We start from the raw sequence: 27,725 nt of genomic DNA, 5'->3' as shown, positions 1-27,725 counted from the left end.
CCCATCCTACAGATCAGTGGGTATTAGTGTTAATTATGGATACTGCTGGCCCATCCTACAGCTCAGTGGGTATTCGTGTTTATTATGGATACTGCTGGCCCATCCTACAGATCAGTGGGTATTAGTGTTTATTATGGATACTGCTGGCCCATCCTACAGCTCAGTGGGTATTAGTGGTCACCCTAGTGGCTCAGCGGTCTAAGCCACTGCATCTCAGTGTTAGAGGTGTCACTACAGACAACCTGATTCAAATCCAGGGTTGATCACAACAGTGATTGGGAGACCCAACGACGGTGCACAATTGGCCCAGCGTCGTCTGGGTTTCACCAGTGTAGGCAGTCATTGTCAATAAGAATTAGTTCTTAACTGACTTTCCCAGTTATAAATAAAGGTTCCAAAAAAATAAAGTGTTTTTCTGGACAATCCTCAGACTGGGGTCAGTTCAGGGTTATCTGGAAAGAACAGACACAAGAGATGTAATGTAGTACCAGCAGCACACGAGGTGTGTGTGTGTTTCTCTTTTTAATGTAATATTAATAAGAGACTTATTTCAGGATGTCTTGGTACTATTGAACTAAATGTGCCACTAGAGCAGAGTGCGTCATACTGTAGAGAAGTACATGATGGGAAGCAGAACCTGCTAATGAACTAAGCCTCTTGCTGAGTCTAGCCCCATCCCATAATTAAATATTCATTGGCTGGTTTAGGCATCCTATTCCCTATAGTGCACTGCTTTTGGCCAGGTGCCAATTAAGACGCAGTAGTTTTTTTAACTCATAGAAGGCGGCTTGGTCTGCTCAGCGGGTAGTAGTGTTTATTATGGATACAGCTGGCCCATCTTACAGCTCAGTGGGTATTAGTGTTTATTATGGATACTGCTGGCCCATCCTACAGCTCAGTGGGTATTAGTGTTTATTATGGATACAGCTGGCCCATCCTACAGCTCAGCGGGTATTAGTGTTTATTATGGATACTGCTGGCCCATCCTACAGCTCAGTGGGTAGTAGTGTTTATTATGGATACAGCTGGCCCATCTTACAGCTCAGTGGGTATTAGTGTTTATTATGGATACAGCTGGCCCATCCTACAGCTCAGCGGGTAGTAGTGTTTATTATGGATACAGCTGGCCCATCTTACAGCTCAGTGGGTATTAGTGTTTATTATGGATACTGCTGGCCCATCCTACAGCTCAGCGGGTAGTAGTGTTTATTATGGATACTGCTGGCCCATCCTACAGCTCAGTGAGTATTAGTGTTTATTATGGATACAGCTGGCCCATCCTACAGCTCAGTGGGTAGTAGTGTTTATTATGGATACTGCTGGTCCATCCTACAGCTGAGTGGGTAGTAGTGTTTATTATGGATACTGCTGGCCCATCCTACAGCTCAGTGAGTATTAGTGTTTATTATGGATACAGCTGGCACATCCTACAGCTGAGTGGGTAGTAGTGTTTATTATGGATACTGCTGGCCCATCCTACAGCTCAGTGGGTATTAGTGTTTATTATGGATACTGCTAGCCCATCCTACAGCTCAGTGGGTATTAGTGTTTATTATGGATACTGCTGGCCCATCCTACAGCTCAGCGGGTAGTAGTGTTTATTATGGATACTGCTGGCCCATCCTACAGCTCAGTGAGTATTAGTGTTTATTATGGATACAGCTGGCCCATCCTACAGCTCAGTGGGTATTAGTGTTTATTATGGATACAGCTGGCCCATCCTACAGCTCAGTAGGTAGCAGTGTTTATTATGGATACTGCTGGCCCATCTTACAGCTCAGTGGGTAGTAGTGTTTATTATGGATACTGCTGGCCCATCCTACAGCTCAGTGGGTATTAGTGTTTATTATGGATACAGCTGGCCCATCCTACAGCTCAGTGGGTATTAGTGTTTATTATGGATACAGCTGGCCCATCCTACAGCTCAGTGGGTAGCAGTGTTAATTATGGATACAGCTGGCCCATCTTACAGCTCAGTGGGTAGCAGTGTTTATTATGGATACTGCTGGCCCATCCTACAGCTTAGTGGGTATTAGTGTTTATTATGGATACTGCTGGCCCATCCTACAGCTCAGTGGGTATTAGTGTTTATTATGGATACTGCTGGCCCATCCTACAGCTTAGTGGGTATTAGTGTTTATTATGGATACTGCTGGCCCATCCTACAGCTCAGTGGGTAGCAGTGTTTATTATGGAGACTGCTGGCCCATCCTACAGCTCAGTGGGTATTAGTGTTAATTATGGATACTGCTGGCCCATCCTACAGCTCAGTGGGTATTAGTGTTTATTATGGATACTGCTGGCCCATCTTACAGCTCAGTGGGTAGTAGTGTTTATTATGGATACTGCTGGCCCATCCTACAGCTCAGTGGGTAGTAGTGTTTATTATGGATACAGCTGGCCCATCCTACAGCTCAGTGGGTATTAGTGTTTATTATGGATACTGCTGGCCCATCCTACAGCTCAGTGGGTAGTAGGGTTTATTATGGATACTGCTGGCCCATCCTACAGCTCAGTGGGTAGTAGTGTTTATTATGGATACTGCTGGCCCATCTTACAGCTCAGTGGGTATTAGTGTTTATTATGGATACTGCTGGCCCATCCTACAGCTCAGTGGGTAGCAGTGTTTATTATGGATACTGCTGGCCCATCCTACAGCTCAGTGGGTAGCAGTGTTTATTATGGATACTGCTGGCCCATCTTACAGCTCAGTGGGTAGCAGTGTTTATTATGGATACTGCTGGCCCATCCTACAGCTCAGTGGGTAGCAGTGTTTATTATGGAGACTGCTGGCCCATCCTACAGATCAGTGGGTATTAGTGTTTATTATGGATACTGCTGGCCCATCCTACAGCTCAGTGGGTAGTAGTGTTTATTATGGATACTGCTGGCCCATCCTACAGTTCAGTGGGTATTAGTGTTTATTATGGATACAGCTGGCCCATCCTACAGATCAGTGGGTATTAGTGTTTATTATGGATACAGCTGGCCCATCCTACAGCTCAGTGGGTATTAGTGTTTATTATGGATACAGCTGGCCCATCCTACAGCTCAGTGGGTATTAGTGTTTATTATGGAGACTGCTGGCCCATCCTACAGCTCAGTGGGTATTAGTGTTTATTATGGATACAGCTGGCCCATCTTACAGCTCAGTGGGTAGCAGTGTTTATTATGGATACTGCTGGCCCATCCTACAGCTCAGTGGGTATTAGTGTTTATTATGGATACTGCTGGCCCATCCTACAGCTCAGTGGGTAGCAGTGTTAATTATGGATACTGCTGGCCCATCCTACAGCTCAGTTGGTAGTAGTGTTTATTATGGATACTGCTGGCCCATCCTACAGCTCAGTGGGTATTAGTGTTTATTATGGATACTGCTGGCCCATCCTACAGCTCAGTGGGTATTAGTGTTTATTATGGATACAGCTGGCCCATCCTACAGCTTAGTGGGTATTAGTGTTTATTATGGATACTGCTGGCCCATCCTACAGCTCAGTGGGTATTAGTGTTTGTTATGGATACAGCTGGCCCATCCTACAGCTCAGTGGGTATTAGTGTTTATTATGGATACAGCTGGCCCATCTTACAGCTCAGTGGGTATTAGTGTTTATTATGGATACTGCTGGCCCATCCTACAGCTCAGTGGGTAGTAGTGTTTATTATGGATACTGCTGGCCCATCCTACAGCTCAGTGGGTATTAGTGTTTATTATGGATACAGCTGGCCCATCCTACAGCTCAGTGGGTATTAGTGTTTATTATGGATACTGCTGGCCCATCCTACAGCTTAGTGGGTATTAGTGTTTATTATGGATACTGCTGGCCCATCTTACAGCTCAGTGGGTAGCAGTGTTTATTATGGAGACTGCTGGCCCATCCTACAGCTTAGTGGGTATTAGTGTTTATTATGGATACTGCTGGCCCATCCTACAGCTCAGTGGGTATTAGTGTTAATTATGGATACTGCTGGTCCATCATACAGCTCAGTGGGTATTAGTGGTCACCCTAGTGGCTCAGCGGTCTAAGCCACTGCATCTCAGTGCTAGAGGTGTCACTACAGACAACTTTGTTCAAATCCAGGCTTTATCACAGCCGGCGGTGATTGGGAGACCCAACAACGGTGCACAATTGGCCAAGCGTCGTCTGGGTTTCACCAGTGTAGGCAGTCATTGTCAATAAGAATTAGTTCTTAACTGACTTTCCCAGTTATAAATAAAGGTTCCAAAAAAATAAAGTGTTTTTCTGGACAATCCTCAGACTGGGGTCAGTTCAGGGTTATCTGGAAAGAACAGACACAAGAGATGTAATGTAGTACCAGCAGCACACGAGGTGTGTGTGTGTTTCTCTTTTTAATGTAATATTAATAAGAGACTTATTTCAGGATGTCTTGGTACTATTGAACTAAATGTGCCACTAGAGCAGAGTGCGTCATACTGTAGAGAAGTACATGATGGGAAGCAGAACCTGCTAATGAACTAAGCCTCTTGCTGAGTCTAGCCCCATCCCATAATTAAATATTCATTGGCTGGTTTAGGCATCCTATTCCCTATAGTGCACTGCTTTTGGCCAGGTGCCAATTAAGACGCAGTAGTTTTTTTAACTCATAGAAGGCGGCTTGGTCTGCTCAGCGGGTAGTAGTGTTTATTATGGATACAGCTGGCCCATCTTACAGCTCAGTGGGTATTAGTGTTTATTATGGATACTGCTGGCCCATCCTACAGCTCAGCGGGTAGTAGTGTTTATTATGGATACTGCTGGCCCATCCTACAGCTCAGTGAGTATTAGTGTTTATTATGGATACAGCTGGCCCATCCTACAGCTCAGTGGGTAGCAGTGTTTATTATGGATACTGCTGGCCCATCTTACAGCTCAGTGGGTAGTAGTGTTTATTATGGATACTGCTGGCCCATCCTACAGCTCAGTGGGTATTAGTGTTTATTATGGATACAGCTGGCCCATCCTACAGCTCAGTGGGTATTAGTGTTTATTATGGATACAGCTGGCCCATCCTACAGCTCAGTGGGTAGCAGTGTTAATTATGGATACTGCTGGCCCATCCTACAGCTCAGTGGGTATTAGTGTTTATTATGGATACAGCTGGCCCATCTTACAGCTCAGTGGGTAGCAGTGTTTATTATGGATACTGCTGGCCCATCCTACAGCTCAGTGGGTAGTAGTGTTTATTATGGATACAGCTGGCCCATCCTACAGCTCAGTGGGTATTAGTGTTTATTATGGATACTGCTGGCCCATCCTACAGCTCAGTGGGTAGTAGGGTTTATTATGGATACTGCTGGCCCATCCTACAGCTCAGTGGGTAGTAGTGTTTATTATGGATACTGCTGGCCCATCTTACAGCTCAGTGGGTATTAGTGTTTATTATGGATACTGCTGGCCCATCCTACAGCTCAGTGGGTATTAGTGTTTATTATGGATACAGCTGGCCCATCTTACAGCTCAGTGGGTAGCAGTGTTTATTATGGATACTGCTGGCCCATCCTACAGCTCAGTGGGTATTAGTGTTTATTATGGATACAGCTGGCCCATCCTACAGATCAGTGGGTAGCAGTGTTAATTATGGATACTGCTGGCCCATCCTACAGCTCAGTGGGTATTAGTGTTTATTATGGATACAGCTGGCCCATCCTACAGCTCAGTGGGTATTAGTGTTTATTATGGATACTGCTGGCCCATCCTACAGCTTAGTGGGTATTAGTGTTTATTATGGATACTGCTGGCCCATCTTACAGCTCAGTGGGTAGCAGTGTTTATTATGGAGACTGCTGGCCCATCTTACAGCTCAGTGGGTATTAGTGTTTATTATGGATACTGCTGGCCCATCTTACAGCTCAGTGGGTAGCAGTGTTTATTATGGAGACTGCTGGCCCATCTTACAGCTCAGTGGGTAGCAGTGTTAATTATGGATACTGCTGGCCCATCTTACAGCTCAGTGGGTAGCAGTGTTTATTATGGATACTGCTGGCCCATCCTACAGCTCAGTGGGTATTAGTGTTTATTATGGATACTGCTGGCCCATCCTACAGCTCAGTGGGTATTAGTGTTTATTATGGATACTGCTGGCCCATCTTACAGCTCAGTGGGTATTAGTGTTTATTATGGATACTGCTGGCCCATCTTACAGCTCAGTGGGTAGCAGTGTTTATTATGGAGACTGCTGGCCCATCTTACAGCTCAGTGGGTAGCAGTGTTAATTATGGATACTGCTGGCCCATCTTACAGCTCAGTGGGTATTAGTGTTTATTATGGATACTGCTGGCCCATCCTACAGCTCAGTGGGTATTAGTGTTTATTATGGATACTGCTGGCCCATCCTACAGCTCAGTGGGTATTAGTGTTTATTATGGATACTGCTGGCCCATCTTACAGCTCAGTGGGTAGCAGTGTTTATTATGGAGACTGCTGGCCCATCTTACAGCTCAGTGGGTAGCAGTGTTAATTATGGATACTGCTGGCCCATCTTACAGCTCAGTGGGTAGCAGTGTTTATTATGGATACTGCTGGCCCATCCTACAGCTCAGTGGGTATTAGTGTTTATTATGGATACAGCTGGCCCATCTTACAGCTCAGTGGGTAGCAGTGTTAATTATGGATACTGCTGGCCCATCCTACAGCTCAGTGGGTATTAGTGTTTATTATGGATACTGCTGGCCCATCCTACAGCTTAGTGGGTATTAGTGTTTATTATGGATACTGCTGGCCCATCCTACAGCTCAGTGGGTATTAGTGTTTATTATGGATACTGCTGGCCCATCCTACAGCTCAGTGGGTATTAGTGTATATTATGGATACTGCTGGCCCATCCTACAGCTTAGTGGGTATTAGTGTTTATTATGGATACTGCTGGCCCATCCTACAGCTTAGTGGGTATTAGTGTTTATTATGGATACTGCTGGCCCATCCTACAGCTCAGTGGGTATTAGTGTTTATTATGGATACTGCTGGCCCATCCTACAGCTTAATGGGTATTAGTGTTTATTATGGATACTGCTGGCCCATCCTACAGCTCAGTGGGTAGTAGGGTTTATTATGGATACTGCTGGCCCATCCTACAGCTCAGTGGGTAGTAGTGTTTATTATGGATACTGCTGGCCCATCTTACAGCTCAGTGGGTATTAGTGTTTATTATGGATACTGCTGGCCCATCCTACAGCTCAGTGGGTATTAGTGTTTATTATGGATACAGCTGGCCCATCTTACAGCTCAGTGGGTAGCAGTGTTTATTATGGATACTGCTGGCCCATCCTACAGCTCAGTGGGTATTAGTGTTTATTATGGATACAGCTGGCCCATCCTACAGATCAGTGGGTAGCAGTGTTAATTATGGATACTGCTGGCCCATCCTACAGCTCAGTGGGTATTAGTGTTTATTATGGATACAGCTGGCCCATCCTACAGCTCAGTGGGTATTAGTGTTTATTATGGATACTGCTGGCCCATCCTACAGCTCAGTGGGTATTAGTGTTTATTATGGATACAGCTGGCCCATCCTACAGATCAGTGGGTAGCAGTGTTAATTATGGATACTGCTGGCCCATCCTACAGCTCAGTGGGTATTAGTGTTTATTATGGATACAGCTGGCCCATCCTACAGCTCAGTGGGTATTAGTGTTTATTATGGATACTGCTGGCCCATCCTACAGCTTAGTGGGTATTAGTGTTTATTATGGATACTGCTGGCCCATCTTACAGCTCAGTGGGTAGCAGTGTTTATTATGGAGACTGCTGGCCCATCTTACAGCTCAGTGGGTATTAGTGTTTATTATGGATACTGCTGGCCCATCTTACAGCTCAGTGGGTAGCAGTGTTTATTATGGAGACTGCTGGCCCATCTTACAGCTCAGTGGGTAGCAGTGTTAATTATGGATACTGCTGGCCCATCTTACAGCTCAGTGGGTAGCAGTGTTTATTATGGATACTGCTGGCCCATCCTACAGCTCAGTGGGTATTAGTGTTTATTATGGATACTGCTGGCCCATCCTACAGCTCAGTGGGTATTAGTGTTTATTATGGATACTGCTGGCCCATCTTACAGCTCAGTGGGTATTAGTGTTTATTATGGATACTGCTGGCCCATCTTACAGCTCAGTGGGTAGCAGTGTTTATTATGGAGACTGCTGGCCCATCTTACAGCTCAGTGGGTAGCAGTGTTAATTATGGATACTGCTGGCCCATCTTACAGCTCAGTGGGTATTAGTGTTTATTATGGATACTGCTGGCCCATCCTACAGCTCAGTGGGTATTAGTGTTTATTATGGATACTGCTGGCCCATCCTACAGCTCAGTGGGTATTAGTGTTTATTATGGATACTGCTGGCCCATCTTACAGCTCAGTGGGTAGCAGTGTTTATTATGGAGACTGCTGGCCCATCTTACAGCTCAGTGGGTAGCAGTGTTAATTATGGATACTGCTGGCCCATCTTACAGCTCAGTGGGTAGCAGTGTTTATTATGGATACTGCTGGCCCATCCTACAGCTCAGTGGGTATTAGTGTTTATTATGGATACAGCTGGCCCATCTTACAGCTCAGTGGGTAGCAGTGTTAATTATGGATACTGCTGGCCCATCCTACAGCTCAGTGGGTATTAGTGTTTATTATGGATACTGCTGGCCCATCTTACAGCTCAGTGGGTATTAGTGTTTATTATGGATACTGCTGGCCCATCCTACAGCTCAGTGGGTATTAGTGTTTATTATGGATACAGCTGGCCCATCTTACAGCTCAGTGGGTAGCAGTGTTTATTATGGATACAGCTGGCCCATCTTACAGCTCAGTGGGTAGCAGTGTTTATTATGGATACTGCTGGCCCATCCTACAGCTCAGTGGGTATTAGTGTTTATTATGGATACAGCTGGCCCATCCTACAGATCAGTGGGTAGCAGTGTTAATTATGGATACTGCTGGCCCATCCTACAGCTCAGTGGGTATTAGTGTTTATTATGGATACAGCTGGCCCATCCTACAGCTCAGTGGGTATTAGTGTTTATTATGGATACTGCTGGCCCATCCTACAGCTTAGTGGGTATTAGTGTTTATTATGGATACTGCTGGCCCATCTTACAGCTCAGTGGGTAGCAGTGTTTATTATGGAGACTGCTGGCCCATCTTACAGCTCAGTGGGTATTAGTGTTTATTATGGATACTGCTGGCCCATCCTACAGCTCAGTGGGTATTAGTGTTTATTATGGATACAGCTGGCCCATCTTACAGCTCAGTGGGTAGCAGTGTTTATTATGGATACTGCTGGCCCATCCTACAGCTCAGTGGGTATTAGTGTTTATTATGGATACAGCTGGCCCATCCTACAGATCAGTGGGTAGCAGTGTTAATTATGGATACTGCTGGCCCATCCTACAGCTCAGTGGGTATTAGTGTTTATTATGGATACAGCTGGCCCATCCTACAGCTCAGTGGGTATTAGTGTTTATTATGGATACTGCTGGCCCATCCTACAGCTTAGTGGGTATTAGTGTTTATTATGGATACTGCTGGCCCATCTTACAGCTCAGTGGGTAGCAGTGTTTATTATGGAGACTGCTGGCCCATCTTACAGCTCAGTGGGTATTAGTGTTTATTATGGATACTGCTGGCCCATCTTACAGCTCAGTGGGTAGCAGTGTTTATTATGGAGACTGCTGGCCCATCTTACAGCTCAGTGGGTAGCAGTGTTAATTATGGATACTGCTGGCCCATCTTACAGCTCAGTGGGTAGCAGTGTTTATTATGGATACTGCTGGCCCATCCTACAGCTCAGTGGGTATTAGTGTTTATTATGGATACTGCTGGCCCATCCTACAGCTCAGTGGGTATTAGTGTTTATTATGGATACTGCTGGCCCATCTTACAGCTCAGTGGGTATTAGTGTTTATTATGGATACTGCTGGCCCATCTTACAGCTCAGTGGGTAGCAGTGTTTATTATGGAGACTGCTGGCCCATCTTACAGCTCAGTGGGTAGCAGTGTTAATTATGGATACTGCTGGCCCATCTTACAGCTCAGTGGGTATTAGTGTTTATTATGGATACTGCTGGCCCATCCTACAGCTCAGTGGGTATTAGTGTTTATTATGGATACTGCTGGCCCATCCTACAGCTCAGTGGGTATTAGTGTTTATTATGGATACTGCTGGCCCATCTTACAGCTCAGTGGGTAGCAGTGTTTATTATGGAGACTGCTGGCCCATCTTACAGCTCAGTGGGTAGCAGTGTTAATTATGGATACTGCTGGCCCATCTTACAGCTCAGTGGGTAGCAGTGTTTATTATGGATACTGCTGGCCCATCCTACAGCTCAGTGGGTATTAGTGTTTATTATGGATACAGCTGGCCCATCTTACAGCTCAGTGGGTAGCAGTGTTAATTATGGATACTGCTGGCCCATCCTACAGCTCAGTGGGTATTAGTGTTTATTATGGATACTGCTGGCCCATCCTACAGCTTAGTGGGTATTAGTGTTTATTATGGATACTGCTGGCCCATCCTACAGCTCAGTGGGTATTAGTGTTTATTATGGATACTGCTGGCCCATCCTACAGCTCAGTGGGTATTAGTGTTTATTATGGATACTGCTGGCCCATCCTACAGCTTAGTGGGTATTAGTGTTTATTATGGATACTGCTGGCCCATCCTACAGCTTAGTGGGTATTAGTGTTTATTATGGATACTGCTGGCCCATCCTACAGCTCAGTGGGTATTAGTGTTTATTATGGATACTGCTGGCCCATCCTACAGCTTAGTGGGTATTAGTGTTTATTATGGATACTGCTGGCCCATCCTACAGCTCAGTGGGTAGTAGGGTTTATTATGGATACTGCTGGCCCATCCTACAGCTCAGTGGGTAGTAGTGTTTATTATGGATACTGCTGGCCCATCTTACAGCTCAGTGGGTATTAGTGTTTATTATGGATACTGCTGGCCCATCCTACAGCTCAGTGGGTATTAGTGTTTATTATGGATACAGCTGGCCCATCTTACAGCTCAGTGGGTAGCAGTGTTTATTATGGATACTGCTGGCCCATCCTACAGCTCAGTGGGTATTAGTGTTTATTATGGATACAGCTGGCCCATCCTACAGATCAGTGGGTAGCAGTGTTAATTATGGATACTGCTGGCCCATCCTACAGCTCAGTGGGTATTAGTGTTTATTATGGATACAGCTGGCCCATCCTACAGCTCAGTGGGTATTAGTGTTTATTATGGATACTGCTGGCCCATCCTACAGCTTAGTGGGTATTAGTGTTTATTATGGATACTGCTGGCCCATCTTACAGCTCAGTGGGTAGCAGTGTTTATTATGGAGACTGCTGGCCCATCTTACAGCTCAGTGGGTATTAGTGTTTATTATGGATACTGCTGGCCCATCTTACAGCTCAGTGGGTAGCAGTGTTTATTATGGAGACTGCTGGCCCATCTTACAGCTCAGTGGGTAGCAGTGTTAATTATGGATACTGCTGGCCCATCTTACAGCTCAGTGGGTAGCAGTGTTTATTATGGATACTGCTGGCCCATCCTACAGCTCAGTGGGTATTAGTGTTTATTATGGATACTGCTGGCCCATCCTACAGCTCAGTGGGTATTAGTGTTTATTATGGATACTGCTGGCCCATCTTACAGCTCAGTGGGTATTAGTGTTTATTATGGATACTGCTGGCCCATCTTACAGCTCAGTGGGTAGCAGTGTTTATTATGGAGACTGCTGGCCCATCTTACAGCTCAGTGGGTAGCAGTGTTAATTATGGATACTGCTGGCCCATCTTACAGCTCAGTGGGTATTAGTGTTTATTATGGATACTGCTGGCCCATCCTACAGCTCAGTGGGTATTAGTGTTTATTATGGATACTGCTGGCCCATCCTACAGCTCAGTGGGTATTAGTGTTTATTATGGATACTGCTGGCCCATCTTACAGCTCAGTGGGTAGCAGTGTTTATTATGGAGACTGCTGGCCCATCTTACAGCTCAGTGGGTAGCAGTGTTAATTATGGATACTGCTGGCCCATCTTACAGCTCAGTGGGTAGCAGTGTTTATTATGGATACTGCTGGCCCATCCTACAGCTCAGTGGGTATTAGTGTTTATTATGGATACAGCTGGCCCATCTTACAGCTCAGTGGGTAGCAGTGTTAATTATGGATACTGCTGGCCCATCCTACAGCTCAGTGGGTATTAGTGTTTATTATGGATACTGCTGGCCCATCCTACAGCTTAGTGGGTATTAGTGTTTATTATGGATACTGCTGGCCCATCCTACAGCTCAGTGGGTATTAGTGTTTATTATGGATACTGCTGGCCCATCCTACAGCTCAGTGGGTATTAGTGTTTATTATGGATACTGCTGGCCCATCCTACAGCTTAGTGGGTATTAGTGTTTATTATGGATACTGCTGGCCCATCCTACAGCTTAGTGGGTATTAGTGTTTATTATGGATACTGCTGGCCCATCCTACAGCTCAGTGGGTATTAGTGTTTATTATGGATACTGCTGGCCCATCCTACAGCTTAGTGGGTATTAGTGTTTATTATGGATACTGCTGGCCCATCCTACAGCTCAGTGGGTATTAGTGTTTATTATGGATACAGCTGGCCCATCTTACAGCTCAGTGGGTAGTAGTGTTTGTTATGGATACTGCTGGCCCATCCTACAGCTCAGTGGGTAGTAGTGTTTGTTATGGATACTGCTGGCCCATCCTACAGCTCAGTGGGTATTAGTGTTTATTATGGATACTGCTGGCCCATCCTACAGCTTAGTGGGTATTAGTGTTTATTATGGATACTGCTGGCCCATCCTACAGCTCAGTGGGTATTAGTGTTTATTATGGATACTGCTGGCCCATCTTACAGCTCAGTGGGTATTAGTGTTTATTATGGATACTGCTGGCCCATCTTACAGCTCAGTGGGTATTAGTGTTTATTATGGATACAGCTGGCCCATCCTACAGCTCAGTGGGTAGCAGTGTTTATTATGGATACTGCTGGCCCATCTTACAGCTCAGTGGGTATTAGTGTTTATTATGGATACAGCTGGCCCATCCTACAGCTCAGTGGGTAGCAGTGTTTATTATGGATACTGCTGGCCCATCCTACAGCTCAGTGGGTATTAGTGTTTATTATGGATACAGCTGGCCCATCCTACAGCTCAGTGGGTATTAGTGTTTATTATGGATACAGCTGGCCCATCCTACAGCTCAGTGGGTATTAGTGTTTATTATGGATACAGCTGGCCCATCCTACAGCTCAGTGGGTATTAGTGTTTATTATGGATACAGCTGGCCCATCCTACAGCTCAGTGGGTAGTAGTGTTTATTATGGATACTGCTGGCCCATCCTACAGCTCAGTGGGTATTAGTGTTTGTTATGGATACAGCTGGCCCATCCTACAGCTCAGTGGGTATTAGTGTTTATTATGGATACTGCTGGCCCATCTTACAGCTCAGTGGGTAGTAGTGTTTATTATGGAGACTGCTGGCCCATCCTACAGCTCAGTGGGTATTAGTGTTTATTATGGATACTGCTGGCCCATCCTACAGCTCAGTGGGTATTAGTGTTTGTTATGGATACAGCTGGCCCATCCTACAGCTCAGTGGGTATTAGTGTTTATTATGGATACTGCTGGCCCATCTTACAGCTCAGTGGGTAGTAGTGTTTATTATGGAGACTGCTGGCCCATCCTACAGCTCAGTGGGTATTAGTGTTAATTATGGATACTGCTGGCCCATCCTACAGCTCAGTGGGTATTAGTGTTTATTATGGATACAGCTGGCCCATCCTACAGCTCAGTGGGTAGCAGTGTTTATTATGGAGACTGCTGGCCCATCCTACAGCTCAGTGGGTAGTAGTGTTTATTATGGATACTGCTGGCCCATCCTACAGCTCAGTGGGTATTAGTGTTTATTATGGATACTGCTGGCCCATCCTACAGCTCAGTGGGTAGTAGTGTTTATTATGGATACTGTAGGCCCATCTTACAGCTCAGTGGGTAGTAGTGTTTATTATGGATACAGCTGGCCCATCCTACAGCTCAGTGGGTAGTAGTGTTTATTATGGATACTGCTGGCCCATCCTACAGCTCAGTGGGTAGTAGTGTTTATTATGGAGACTGCTGGCCCATCCTACAGCTCAGTGGGTAGTAGTGTTTATTATGGAGACTGCTGGCCCATCCTACAGCTCAGTGGGTAGTAGTGTTTATTATGGAGACTGCTGGCCCATCCTACAGCTCAGTGGGTAGTAGTGTTTATTATGGATACTGCTGGCCCATCTTACAGCTCAGTGGGTATTAGTGTTTATTATGGATACAGCTGGCCCATCCTACAGCTCAGTGGGTAGTAGTATTTATTATGGATACTGCTCAGACTGGGGTCAGGTCAGGGTTATCTGGAAAGAACAGACACAAGAGATTTAATTTTAATGTAATTTTAGTCACATCTGCACAAGAGGTGTGAGTGTGTGTGCATTAGTGTATGCGTGTGTGTGTGTGTTCTTGCACATCATACAAGATGTGTGTCTGGGTCTTGGGAGTTGTCTACTGTAGTAGCCAGTACCAGTATGCAGTGTTTTAGTGTGTGTGTGTTGAACGTAGCTCTGTGTGCATGTTTCTCCTCATAAAGAGCTGAGTGACTGATGTGTCTACAGCTGTATGCTGTGCTGTGGATTAACATAATGACGTGAGGGTGGGAGTAGTGTTCTGTGGAGCTGAACGCAGCACACAAAGCCCTGGGAAGTACGTGTGAAATTAAAGGGGAGAATGTACAATACTGGGCTGTGAGGCACACTTACACAGAGCTGGGGAGGGAAGACATTCTGACTAATAGGATTTGAACAGCTTGTCTTTGCTCTGTGGCCTGGCGGCATGGCATCCATTCTGGAAACACACACACGCTCACAGGCATTCACACACACACACACACAGGCATGCACAGACACACACACACACTCACAGGCATGCACAGACATACACACACTTGCAGGCATGCACAGACATACACACACTTGCAGGCATGCACAGACACACACACACACTGACAGGCATGCACAGACACACACACACACTCACAGGCATGCACAGACACACACACACACGCTCACACTCACAGGCACGGGCACTCTCCTTCCTCTCAATGACTTGCATAACTTGGACGATCAGTTCTGGCCCTGCACGACACAGAATGTCAACCCGCCCCAAGCTTTTGGACTTCCAAATGTCTTCTTCTCCTGTTTCCTACATAATAATAGTTTCCGGGACACTCAAGACCTAAATATGTAGTTACAAACAAACAAACCTATTACAGTTTTTACAATCATTTTGGCACTAATTTCAGAATCGTGTGGTCATTTTCAAAACTCTAGACACAAAACTCAAAACGGTCATCACTTGTAACACAGGCTGTCCAATGTTCAAAACATTGCATTGTGCATTAACATCTTTAGAAACCTTGCACTTGCCGAGTCATTGGTTCAAATAACTCATTTATCATGAAATACCATAGGAACATTCATTTAAATCCCCCACACACAAGATACCAATAGTTTCACTGTGTAGCTGTTCATAAAATCATGAAATATTGTAGTACAAAATCACAACATAGGTTTCTTTGAATCAAATAAATTATTAGCTACAAAAATATATAAAAAAATACAGTAAAACATCAACTGCAGTGTTCCTCACCTGGCTTACTGTAAAACATCACTGCAGTGTTCCTCACCTGGCTTACTGTAAAACATCACTGCAGTGTTCCTCACCTGGCTTACTGTAAAACATCACTGCAGTGTTCCTCACCTGGCTTACTGTAAAACATCACTGCAGTGTTCCTCACCTGGCTTACTGTAAAACATCACTGCAGTGTTCCTCACCTGGCTTACTGTAAAACATCACTGCAGTGTTCCTCACCTGGCTTACAGTAAAACATCACTGCAGTGTTCCTCACCTGGCTTACTGTAAAACATTACTGCTATGTTCTTCACCTGGCTTACAGTAAAATGTCAACTGCAGTGTTCCTCACCTGGCTTACTGTAAAAAGCAAAACAAAGGATTGATTACTGTACTTCTATATTGCCCTCAACCCCGTCTTGTGGATTTGGCCATAGGTTCTCATCCACATCACAATGGATGTTTTCATTAGTCAAACATCTTGGGAAGAATCTTCAGGGCATGGTGATGTCATTGCACGTGTCATCCATGGCCTGGAGAAGGGTGGCTTGTTCGTGAGGGCGCCTATTGTTACGGTTTTCTAGGTGTGAAGGAGAGTCGGACCAAAATGCAGCGTGTAGATTGCGATCCATGTTTAATGAACGAACAACACGAATCAATAACAAACACTACAAAACAAAGAACTTAACGAAAACCAAAACAGCCTATACTTGTGTAAACTAACACTGCGACAGGACCAACGACACATAGGACAATCACCCACGACAAACTCAAAGAATATGGCTGCCTAAATATGGTTCCCAATCAGAGACAACGATAAACACCTGCCTCTGATTGAGAACCACTCCAGACAGCCATAGACTTTGCTAGATAACCCCACTAGCTACAATCCCAATACATACACACCAAAACCCCAAGACAAAACACACCACAATACAAAAACCCCATGCCACACCCTGGCCTGACCCAATACATGAAGAAAAACACAAAATACTTAGACCAGGGCGTGACACCTATCATATACCTTCCACCTCCATGTGGAGAAAAATTCCTCAATCGTGTTAAGGAAAGGAGAGTATGGGGGTAAGTACAGGGTGGTAAATTGTGATTGGGCCTGAAACCAAGCTTGCACCATTTGAGCATGGTGGAACCTGACATTATCCCACACAATGGCATAGGTCATGTCATCAACTCTACAGACCTGATTTAGCTCATCAAGGAAGGTTATATTCGAACAGCGAATCATGTGGCTGCCTGCAACTCAATATGTAGATTATTAGATGTTGTTCGACCAAACATTAGAACAGGCAAGATGAGTAATCTAAGCAACTTTGACACACATGGTGATTCCAGCATCTCAGAAACAGCTGCCCTCCTGGGATTTTTACGCACTACATTCTCTAGAGTTGACAGTGAGCGGCATTTCTGTGGGCAGAAACACCTTGTTAATGAGAGAGGTCAGAGGAGAATGTCCAGACTCACTCAAGCTAACAGAAAGGCCACAAATGGTCAAATAACAGCTGTTTAAAACAGTGGTGTACAGAATGGCATCTCTTAACGTACAACACCGTAAATAATTCAGGCTGTTGTGGAGGCAAAAGGGGGTCCTACTCAGTACTAGATAGGTGTACCTAATAAAGTGACCGGTGAGTGTACAGTAATGTCAAATCTGAAAACATGGTCTGGAAAAGTGGTACATGGGACCATAGAAACAGTGTCTGATAAAGAATGATGATGAAATATTACATCCATAGATAATGTAGTCCAATCGGTTCATGTTCCACGGAAATTGGTGTCAATGGATCTCGTTATCCTAAACCTTTCATGATCTAAACATGGAATATTGTTTGTCAGTTTCCATAAAACTATGCATTAAGAGTAACGCAACAGTCACTTATCATTTTGAGCAGTGGTATCAATTGATAGTTAGATCATTGTAATGAAATGAATAGACAGTCATCTCAGATATAATGTGTGAATTGCATTTTGAAATGGTAATACGGTGATGTTTAGTTGTGTCATTTTGAACAGGTGATTTTAGTTCAATGAACAAATGATCTTATCTTTATGTGTATTGTGTTAGAGTTTTGAAAAATTAGCATTTTGATCATTGGTTGTGAGTTTTGTGTCTAGAGTTGTGAAAAATGACACCAAGGTCCCGAAATTAGTGCCAAAGTGATTGTAAAAAACTGTAATTCCACTGACAAACACAGCAAATAGTCATTGACTAGTTCTCTGATGAGATCCCTTGAAATTCCTCTCAAATGGAACAGTTTATTTTCACAATGGTGCACGTTCACCAAAGAAACACACAACAAATGATTAAAACCCCACCATGAATTGATTTTCTAGCTGGGTTGGTATATTCACATTGACCAATCTGTTCATCAGATCACGTTCAGAGACATTGTTTATAATCAAATCAAAGCATATATCTAGGAATGACGTCCTGTAATCTGGAGATGTCTGCACACAAGGACGCAGCAACGTCAATGTTGCTTGTGAACACATTAAAGCAGTGGGTTAAGACTAAGCACATATCAGATTGCCACAACAGCATTGGAAATATAATTTGATTTAGAGCATCGACTGCACCGGCAGTTAGAGAGTCAAGCAGCAGGTTGACAATGTATTGCCTTATCTTCCCCGGTACTCCCTGTAGCAGACAGAGAACAGCCCAGTATACAGTAACGTGAGGCTACGGGGGAAGGAGAAAGTCATTGGGCATAGCTTCAGTATCCAGGGAGCAAATGAAAATGCAACAATCATCATTGGAAAGCGTGTGACTCATTACCTGAGTAATGACTAGGAGGTCAGGACCAGTAGAAAGATCAACTCACACACATTGAGATCCTCTCTCTCCTCTCTCTCTCTGTCAACCTGTGTTCCAATCCTGTGTTCATTCATTCCCTAGATGGGCCCTGGTCAACAGTAGAACACTAGGGAATAGGTTGCCATTTGATATGTGTTCTAGAGTCATTTTCACATTGCACAAGGATCTTTCACTGATTGTTAGGAGTCATTACTTTCACTGGGTGAGACCTGTCACCCTTATCTAATTAAAAATCCTTTTGCCTTAAGGATTTCTTTAAGCCAATGTGCTTTTGCATATTGATATCACAACACTGGGACATTGTGTAGGGGATATATATATTCATAAATTCTCTGCATGGGGGATGCTTTTCTCAATGATTATATTCATATATTCAAATGTTACTTTTTTCTCCACAATGCATTGGGGTTGCCAGATTGGTTCTTATTTTGTGGCCATCCACATGTTTGCTAATATGTTTTACACATTTCTCACTGAAGACATTCATTTCAATAGACAATGTAGTGATTGAAAACCTCTGTGGTGTTCTTTCAGGTCAGTACTAAATGAGCTGGACACAGTGTGAACACAGAGAGGCTGTAGGTGGAGCAGAGAGCTGGACACAGTGTGAACACAGAGAGGCTGTAGGTGGAGCAGAGAGCTGGACACAGTGGGAACACAGAGAGGCTGTAGGTGGAGCAGAGAGCTGGACACAGTGTGAACACAGAGAGGCTGTAGGTGGAGCAGAGAGCTGGACACAGTGTGAACACAGAGAGGCTGTAGGTGGAGCAGAGAGCTGGACACAGTGTGAACACAGAGAGGCTGTAGGTGGAGCAGAGAGCTGGACACAGTGTGAACACAGAGAGGCTGTAGGTGGAGCAGAGAGCTGGACACAGTGTGAACACAGAGAGGCTGTAGGTGGAGCAGAGAGCTGGACACAGTGTGAACACAGAGAGGCTGTAGGTGGAGCGGAGAGCTGGACACAGTGTGAACACAGAGAGGCTGTAGGTGGAGCAGAGAGCTGGACACAGTGTGAACACAGAGAGGCTGTAGGTGGAGCAGAGAGCTGGACACAGTGTGAACACAGAGAGGCTGTAGGTGGAGCAGAGAGCTGGACGGCATGGGAGCCAACTGTAACAGGCGGTGGGAGGAGTTTAGAGAAACGTTACAAAAGATGTCAGAGGGTGGAATTCACTTTTCACTTTACATTTTTTAAATTTATGAGCACATTTTTGTATGGTCTGCATCTTTGAAGTAGACTACTGACACTTGAAGGTAGCTTTAATGATTATACAATCTTGGTTTGGTCCTTCATAATTTAAAATGTTTAATAAATGTATTAAATTTATTAATACATTAATTTATGAATAAATTAAATTCTATCCAATTACATTGGATTTGAATCAGTTTTAGCAGTGGTGTAAAGTACTTTAGTAAAAATACTTTAAAGTGCTACTTTAGTAAGTTCAGTTTTTTGAAGTATCTGTAATTGACTTTACTATTGTCACGTTCGTTGAATGGAGGAGACCAAGGCGCAGCGTGATATGAATACATGTTACTTTTAATAAAGACAGACACTAAACAAACTATACAAAATAACAAAACGACCGTGAAGCTGTAATATAAATGTACAGTCAACTAGACATAGACATTAACCCACAAATTACACAAACAATATGGCTGCCTAAATATGGTTCCCAATCACAGACAACGATAAACAGCTGCCTCTAATTGAGAACCAATCTAGACAACCATAGAGATACATAACACCTAGACTAGTAAACACCCATAGACATACAAAACCCCTAGACAGGGCCAAAACACATACATCACCCATGTCACACCCTGACCTAACCAAAATAATAAAGAAAACAAAGAATACTAAGGTCAGGGCGTGACAACTATTTATAATTTTGGCAACTTTTACTACACTACATTCATAAACAAAATAATGTACTTTTTACTCCCTACATTTCCCTGATACACAAAAGTACTCATTACATTTTGACAGGAAAATGGTTCAATTCACACACTTATCAAGAGAATATCCTCGGTCATCCCTACTGCCTCTGATCTGGCGGACTCACTAAACACACATGCTTTGTTTGTAAATTATGTCTTGGAGTGTTGAAGTGTTGGAGTGTTGGAGTGTTGAAGTGTTGGAGTGTTGGAGTGTTGGAGTGTTGAAGTGTTGAAGTGTTGGAGTGTTGAAGTGTTGAAGTGTTGGAGTGTTGGAGTGTTGGAGTGTTGGAGTGTTGAAGTGTTGGAGTGTTGAAGTGTTGAAGTGTTGGAGTGTTGGAGTGTTGAAGTGTTGGAGTGTTGGAGTGTTGAAGTGTTGGAGTGTTGGAGTGTTGAAGTGTTGGAGTGTTGAAGTGTTGGAGTGTTGGAGTGTTGAAGTGTTGGAGTGTTGAAGTGTTGAAGTGTTGAAGTGTTGGAGTGTTGGAGTGATGGAGTGTTGAAGTGTTGGAGTGTTGGAGTGTTGAAGTGTTGGAGTGTTGAAGTGTTGGAGTGTTGGAGTGTTGAAGTGTTGGAGTGTTGAAGTGTTGAAGTGTTGGAGTGTTGAAGTGTTGGAGTGTTGGAGTGTTGGAGTGTTGAAGTGTTGAAGTGTTGGAGTGTTGGAGTGTTGGAGTGATGGAGTGTTGGAGTGGAGTGTTGGAGTGATGAAGTGTTGAAGTGTTGGAGTGTTGGAGTGTTGGAGTGATGAAGTGTTGAAGTGTTGGAGTGTTGAAGTGTTGGAGTGATGAAGTGTTGAAGTGTTGGAGTGTTGGAGTGTTGGAGTGATGGAGTGTTGAAGTGTTGGAGTGTTGGAGTGTTGAAGTGTTGAAGTGTTGGAGTGTTGGAGTGTTGGAGTGATGGAGTGTTGGAGTGGAGTGTTGGAGTGTTGGAGTGATGAAGTGTTGAAGTGTTGGAGTGTTGGAGTGTTGGAGTGATGAAGTGTTGAAGTGTTGGAGTGTTGGAGTGTTGGAGTGATGAAGTGTTGAAGTGTTGGAGTGTTGGAGTGTTGGAGTGATGAAGTGTTGAAGTGTTGGAGTGTTGGAGTGTTGAAGTGTTGAAGTGTTGGAGTGTTGGAGTGTTGGAGTGTTGAAGTGTTGAAGTGTTGGAGTGTTGAAGTGTTGAAGTGTTGAAGTGTTGGAGTGTTGGAGTGATGAAGTGTTGGAGTGTTGGAGTGTTGGAGTGATGAAGTGTTGGAGTGTTGGAGTGTTGGAGTGTTGAAGTGTTGAAGTGTTGGAGTGTTGGAGTGTTGAAGTGTTGGAGTGTTGAAGTGTTGGAGTGTTGGAGTGTTGGAGTGTTGGAGTGTTGGAGTGTTGAAGTGTTGGAGTGTTGGAGTGTTGGAGTGTTGAAGTGTTGGAGTGTTGGAGTGTTGGAGTGTTGGAGTGTTGGAGTGTTGGAGTGTGCCCCTGTCTATCCGGCAGTACAATAAAAAAAACAAGACATTTTTCTTTCTGTTTTGCTTAATATTATGAATTTGAAATTATTTATACTTTTACTTTTACTTTTGATACTTAAGTATATTTAAAACCAAATATTTTTAGACTTTCACTTTTACTTGAGTCATTTTCTATGAAGTTATCTTTACTTTTACTACAGTATTACTATTGAGTACTTTTTCCACCACTGAGTTTTAGCCAGTTCTATTGGATGCTGTTGTAAATGATGTGTTTCCTGTTTTACAGAGCCTCTCCTGGATGACTTCCTGCTGACATACCTGGTGTTCATGTCTACCAGTGATCTGTGTCAGGCTCTCCTGGGACAATATCCTTTTACGTCAGGCTGTGGTGGTCACCTGTAGAATATAGTACACCACCCTTACCTCTAAACTACATTACCTTACCTCCAGACTACAGTACCTTACCTCTAAACTACTGTACCTTACCTCTAAACTACAGTACATCACCCTTACCTCTAGACTACAGTACACAACCCTTACCTCTAGACTACAGAACCTTACCTCTAGACTACAGAACCTTACCTCTAGACTACAGAACCTTACCTCTAGACTACATTACCTTACCTCCAGACTACAGTATACAACCCTTACCTCTAGACTACAGTACCTTACCTCCAGACTACAGTATACAACCCTTACCTCTAGACTACAGAACCTTACCTCTAAATTACAGTACACAACCCTTACCTCTAGACTACAGAACCTTACCTCTAAATTACAGTACACCACCCTTACCTCTAGACTACAGTACCTTACCTCTAGAATACAGTACACCACCCTTACCTCTAGACTACAGTACCTTACCTCTAGACTACAGTACCTTACCTCTGAACTACAGTACACCACCCTTACCTCTAGACTACAGTACCTTACCTCTGAACTACAGTACACCACCCTTACTTCTAGACTACAGTACCTTACCTCTGAACTACAGTAAACCACCCTTACCTCTAGACTACAGAACCTTACCTCTAAACTACAGTACACCACCCTTACCTCTAGACTACAGTACCTTACCTCTGAACTACAGTACACCACCCTTACTTCTAGACTACAGTACCTTACCTCTAGACTACAGTACCTTACCTCTAGAATACAGTACACCACCCTTACCTCTAGACTACAGTACCTTACCTCTAAACTACAGTACACCACCCTTACCTCTAGACTACAGTACCTTACCTCTAGACTACAGTACCTTACCTCTAAACTACAGTTCACCACCCTTACCTCCAGACTACAGTACCTTACCTCTAGAATACAGTACCTTACCTCTAAACTACAGTACACCACCCTTACCTCTAGACTACAGTACCTTACCTCTAAACTACAGTTCACCACCCTTACCTCTAGACTACATTACCTTACCTCTAGACTACAGTACCTTACCTCTAGACTACAGTACCTTACCTCTAGAATATAGTACACCACCCTTACCTCTAAACTACATTACCTTACCTCTAAACTACAGTACCTTACCTCTAAACTACAGTACCTTACCTCTAAACTACAGTACATCACCCTTACCTCTAGACTACAGTACACAACCCTTACCTCTAGACTACAAAACCTTACCTCTAGACTACAGAACCTTACCTCTAGACTACAGAACCTTACCTCTAGACTACAGTACCTTACCTCTTGACTACAGAACCTTACCTCTAAATTACAGTACACCACCCTTACCTCTAGACTACAGTACCTTACCTCTAGAATACAGTACACCTCCCTTACCTCTAGACTACAGTACCTTACCTCTAGACTACAGTACCTTACCTCTAAACTACAGTACACCACCCTTACCTCTAGACTACAGTACCTTACCTCTGAACTACAGTACACCACCCTTACTTCTAGACTACAGTACCTTACCTCTAGACTACAGTACCTTACCTCTAGAATACAGTACACCACCCTTACCTCTAGACTACAGTACCTTACCTCTAAACTACAGTACACCACCCTTACCTCTAGACTACAGTACCTTACCTCTAGACTACAGTACCTTACCTCTAAACTACAGTTCACCACCCTTACCTCCAGACTACAGTACCTTACCTCTAGAATACAGTACCTTACCTCTAAACTACAGTACACCACCCTTACCTCTAGACTACAGTACCTTACCTCTAAACTACAGTTCACCACCCTTACCTCTAGACTACATTACCTTACCTCTAGACTACAGTACCTTACCTCTAGACTACAGTACCTTACCTCTAGAATATAGTACACCACCCTTACCTCTAAACTACATTACCTTACCTCCAGACTACAGTACCTTACCTCTAAACTACAGTACCTTACCTCTAAACTACAGTACATCACCCTTACCTCTAGACTACAGTACACAACCCTTACCTCTAGACTACAAAACCTTACCTCTAGACTACAGAACCTTACCTCTAGACTACAGAACCTTACCTCTAGACTACAGTACCTTACCTCTTGACTACAGAACCTTACCTCTAGACTACAGTACCTTACCTCTAGACTACAGTACCTTACCTCTAAACTACAGAACCTTACCTCTAAATTACAGTACACAACCCTTACCTCTAGACTACAGAACCTTACCTCTAAATTACAGTACACCACCCTTACCTCTAGACTACAGTACCTTACCTCTAGAATACAGTACACCTCCCTTACCTCTAGACTACGTTACCTTACCTCTAGACTACAGTACCTTACCTCTAAACTACAGTACACCACCCTTACCTCTAGACTACAGAACCTTACCTCTAGACTACAGTACACAACCCTTACCTCTAGACTACAGAACCTTACCTCTAAATTGCAGTACACCACCCTGACCTCTAGACTACAGTACCTTACCTCTAGACTACAGTACACAACCCTTACCTCTAGACTACAGAACCTTACCTCTAAATTACAGTACACCACCCTTACCTCTAGACTACAGAACCTTACCTCTAAATTGCAGTACACCACCCTGACCTCTAGACTACAGAACCTTACCTCTGAACTACAGTACACCACCCTTACTTCTAGACTACAGTACCTTACCTCTGAACTACAGTAAACCACCCTTACCTCTAGACTACAGAACCTTACCTCTAAACTACAGTACACCACCCTTACCTCTAGACTACAGTACCTTACCTCTGAACTACAGTACACCACCCTTACCTCTAGACTACAGTACCTTACCTCTGAACTACAGTACACCACCCTTACTTCTAGACTACAGTACCTTACCTCTAGACTACAGTACCTTACCTCTAGAATACAGTACACCACCCTTACCTCTAGACTACAGTACCTTACCTCTAAACTACAGTACACCACCCTTACCTCTAGAATACAGTACCTTACCTCTAGAATACAGTACCTTACCTCTAGACTACAGTACCTTACCTCTAGACTACAGTACCTTACCTCTAAACTACAGTTCACCACCCTTACCTCTAGACTACATTACCTTACCTCTAGACTACAGTACCTTACCTCTAGAATACAGTACACCACCCTTACCTCTAGACTACATTACCTTACCTCTAGACTACAGTACCTTACCTCTAGAATACAGTACACCACCCTTACATCTAGACTACAGTACCTTACCTCCAGACTACAGTACACCACCCTTACCTCTAGACTACAGTACCTTACCTCCAGACTACAGTACACCACCCTTACCTCTAGACTACAGTACCTTACCTCCAGACTACAGTACACAGCCCTTACCTCTAGACTACAGTACCTTACCTCTGGACTACAGTACCTTACCTCCAGACTACATTACACAGCCCTTACCTCTAGACTACAGTACACCACCCTTACCTCTAAACTACAGTACCTTACCTCTAAACTACAGTACCTTACCTCCAGACTACAGTACCTTACCTCCAGACTACAGTACCTTACCTCTAGACTACAGTACCTTACCTCTAGACTACAGTACACCACCCACCTCTAAAGTTACTGACTGTACTACACACACACACACACACACACACACACACACACACACCTCACCCTTAAACCCACTACACACATACACCTCCAACTTGGAAAAATTAAAAATAGTGGTGTTGATCCTGTTGGCCAAGCTAATGTCAATACACACAAAGCCTACTGAGAGTCCTCTCTCCTGCTGTGCTGATGCCTTAACTCACGAAGCCCACCTATTGTTCTAAGAGACACCACCGGGGGAAAGAGGAAGGGAGGGAGGTTCTGGACAGGAAACGTCAGGTCCTGCACCTGGTGACACAGTGGACAACACTGTACAGGGACTTCCTACGAGAAGACGAGCATGTTAAACTCTTCATGAAGGTATGCTGGAGCGAGGGAGGAGAAGAAGAAGGGATATCATAGCCTGTTTCCAGATCTGTTGTGCTTTCTTTCAAACTCTAGTCATTTATAAGGAGTTGGCAAGACAAATGTGGGGCCAGGCTAAGGATATGGGACAGTGAGATGACCCTAAAATAAGTGATATCATGATGATACGGGAGGGTGAAAACAGACATTAGATGTCTTTGTGTTTCAGACATTGTATCGTTTCCTCCTGGATGACCTGTATGAGTATCCAACTCTAGAGAAGGAGCAGAAGGACCTGCAGAAACTCCTGCGGCTGCATCGCAGACAGTGAGTGGCCATAGAAATTGAATAATAGAATAATATGATGAATTAGTTACACTACATGACCAAAAGTATGTGGACACCTGCTCGTCGAACATCTCATTACAGAATCATGGGCATTAAAATGGAGTTGCTCCCCCCCCCTTTTGCTGCTATAAAAGCCTCCAGGCTTTCCACTAGATGTCGGAACATAGCTGCGGGGACTTGCTTCCATTCAGCCACACAATCATTAGTGAGGTCGGGCACTGATGCTGAGCGATTAGGCCTGGCTCACAGTCGGCGTTCCAATTCTTCTGAAAGGTGTTCGATGGGTTGAAGTCAGGGCTCTGTGCAGGCCAGTCAAGTTCTTCCACACCAATCTCGACAAACCATTTCTGTTTGGACCTCGCTTCGTGCATTGGGGCATTATCATGTTGAAAGAGGAAAGGGCCTTCCCCAAATCGTTGCCACAAAGTTGGAAGCACAGTATCGTCTAGAATGTCATTCTATAATGTAGCGTTAAGATTATCCTTCATTGGAACTAAGTGGCCTAGCCTGAACCATGCAAAACAGCCCCAGACCATTATTCGTCCTCCACCAAACTTTACAGTTGACACTATGCATTGGGGCAGGTAGCGTTCTCCTGGAATCCGCCAAATCCAGATTAGTCTGTCGGACTGCCAGATGGACTGCCAGATTCATCGCTCCAGAGAACGTGTTTCCACTTCTCCAGAGTCCAATGGCGGCGAGCTTTTCAACACTCCAGCCGATGCTTGGCATTACACATGGTGATGTTAGGCTTGTGTGCAGCTGCTTGGCCATGATAACCCATTTCATGAAGCTCCCGACGACCAGCTCTTGTGCTGCCATTGCTTCCAGAGGCAGTTCGGAACTCAGTGGTGAGTGTTGCATTCGAGGACAGACAATTTTTAAGAGCGACTGTCACGGCCATCGAAAGAAGTGGACCAAAGTGCAGCATGGTGAGCGTTCATTTTCCTTTCATTTAAAATGTCGCCAACAAACAAAGAAACAACCGTGAAGCTTACAGGGCTATAGTGCCACTAACAAAAGTAAACTTCCCACAATGACAGAAGGGAAAAAGGCTGCCTAAGTATGATTCCCAATCAGAGACAACGATAGACAGCTGTCCCTGATTGAGAACCATACCCGGCCAAAACATAAATACAAAATCATAGAAAACTGAACATAGAATGCCCACCCAAA

The 27,725-nt window shown here is 44.2% G+C and overlaps 1 protein-coding gene across 1 annotated transcript in view; it reads left to right on the top strand.

Annotated features, from left to right (window-relative positions):
• LOC118944776 (rap guanine nucleotide exchange factor 5) overlaps positions 1–27,725 on the top strand; it is a 67,469-nt gene that overhangs the window by 24,102 nt on the left and 15,642 nt on the right. The window contains exons 4-6 of the mRNA XM_090216447.1: positions 22,144–22,222; positions 26,069–26,216; positions 26,431–26,528. Of these exons, the coding sequence (XP_090072573.1) occupies positions 22,144–22,222; positions 26,069–26,216; positions 26,431–26,528 (325 nt within the window). The remainder of the gene's footprint in view (positions 1–22,143; positions 22,223–26,068; positions 26,217–26,430; positions 26,529–27,725) is intronic.

This window comes from Oncorhynchus mykiss, chromosome 2 (assembly GCF_057628025.1).
Source record: "Oncorhynchus mykiss isolate SJ-2025 chromosome 2, ASM5762802v1, whole genome shotgun sequence".
In the NCBI taxonomy this organism is placed as follows: domain Eukaryota; kingdom Metazoa; phylum Chordata; class Actinopteri; order Salmoniformes; family Salmonidae; genus Oncorhynchus; species Oncorhynchus mykiss.
This window is presented reverse-complemented; position numbering and strand designations above follow the sequence as displayed.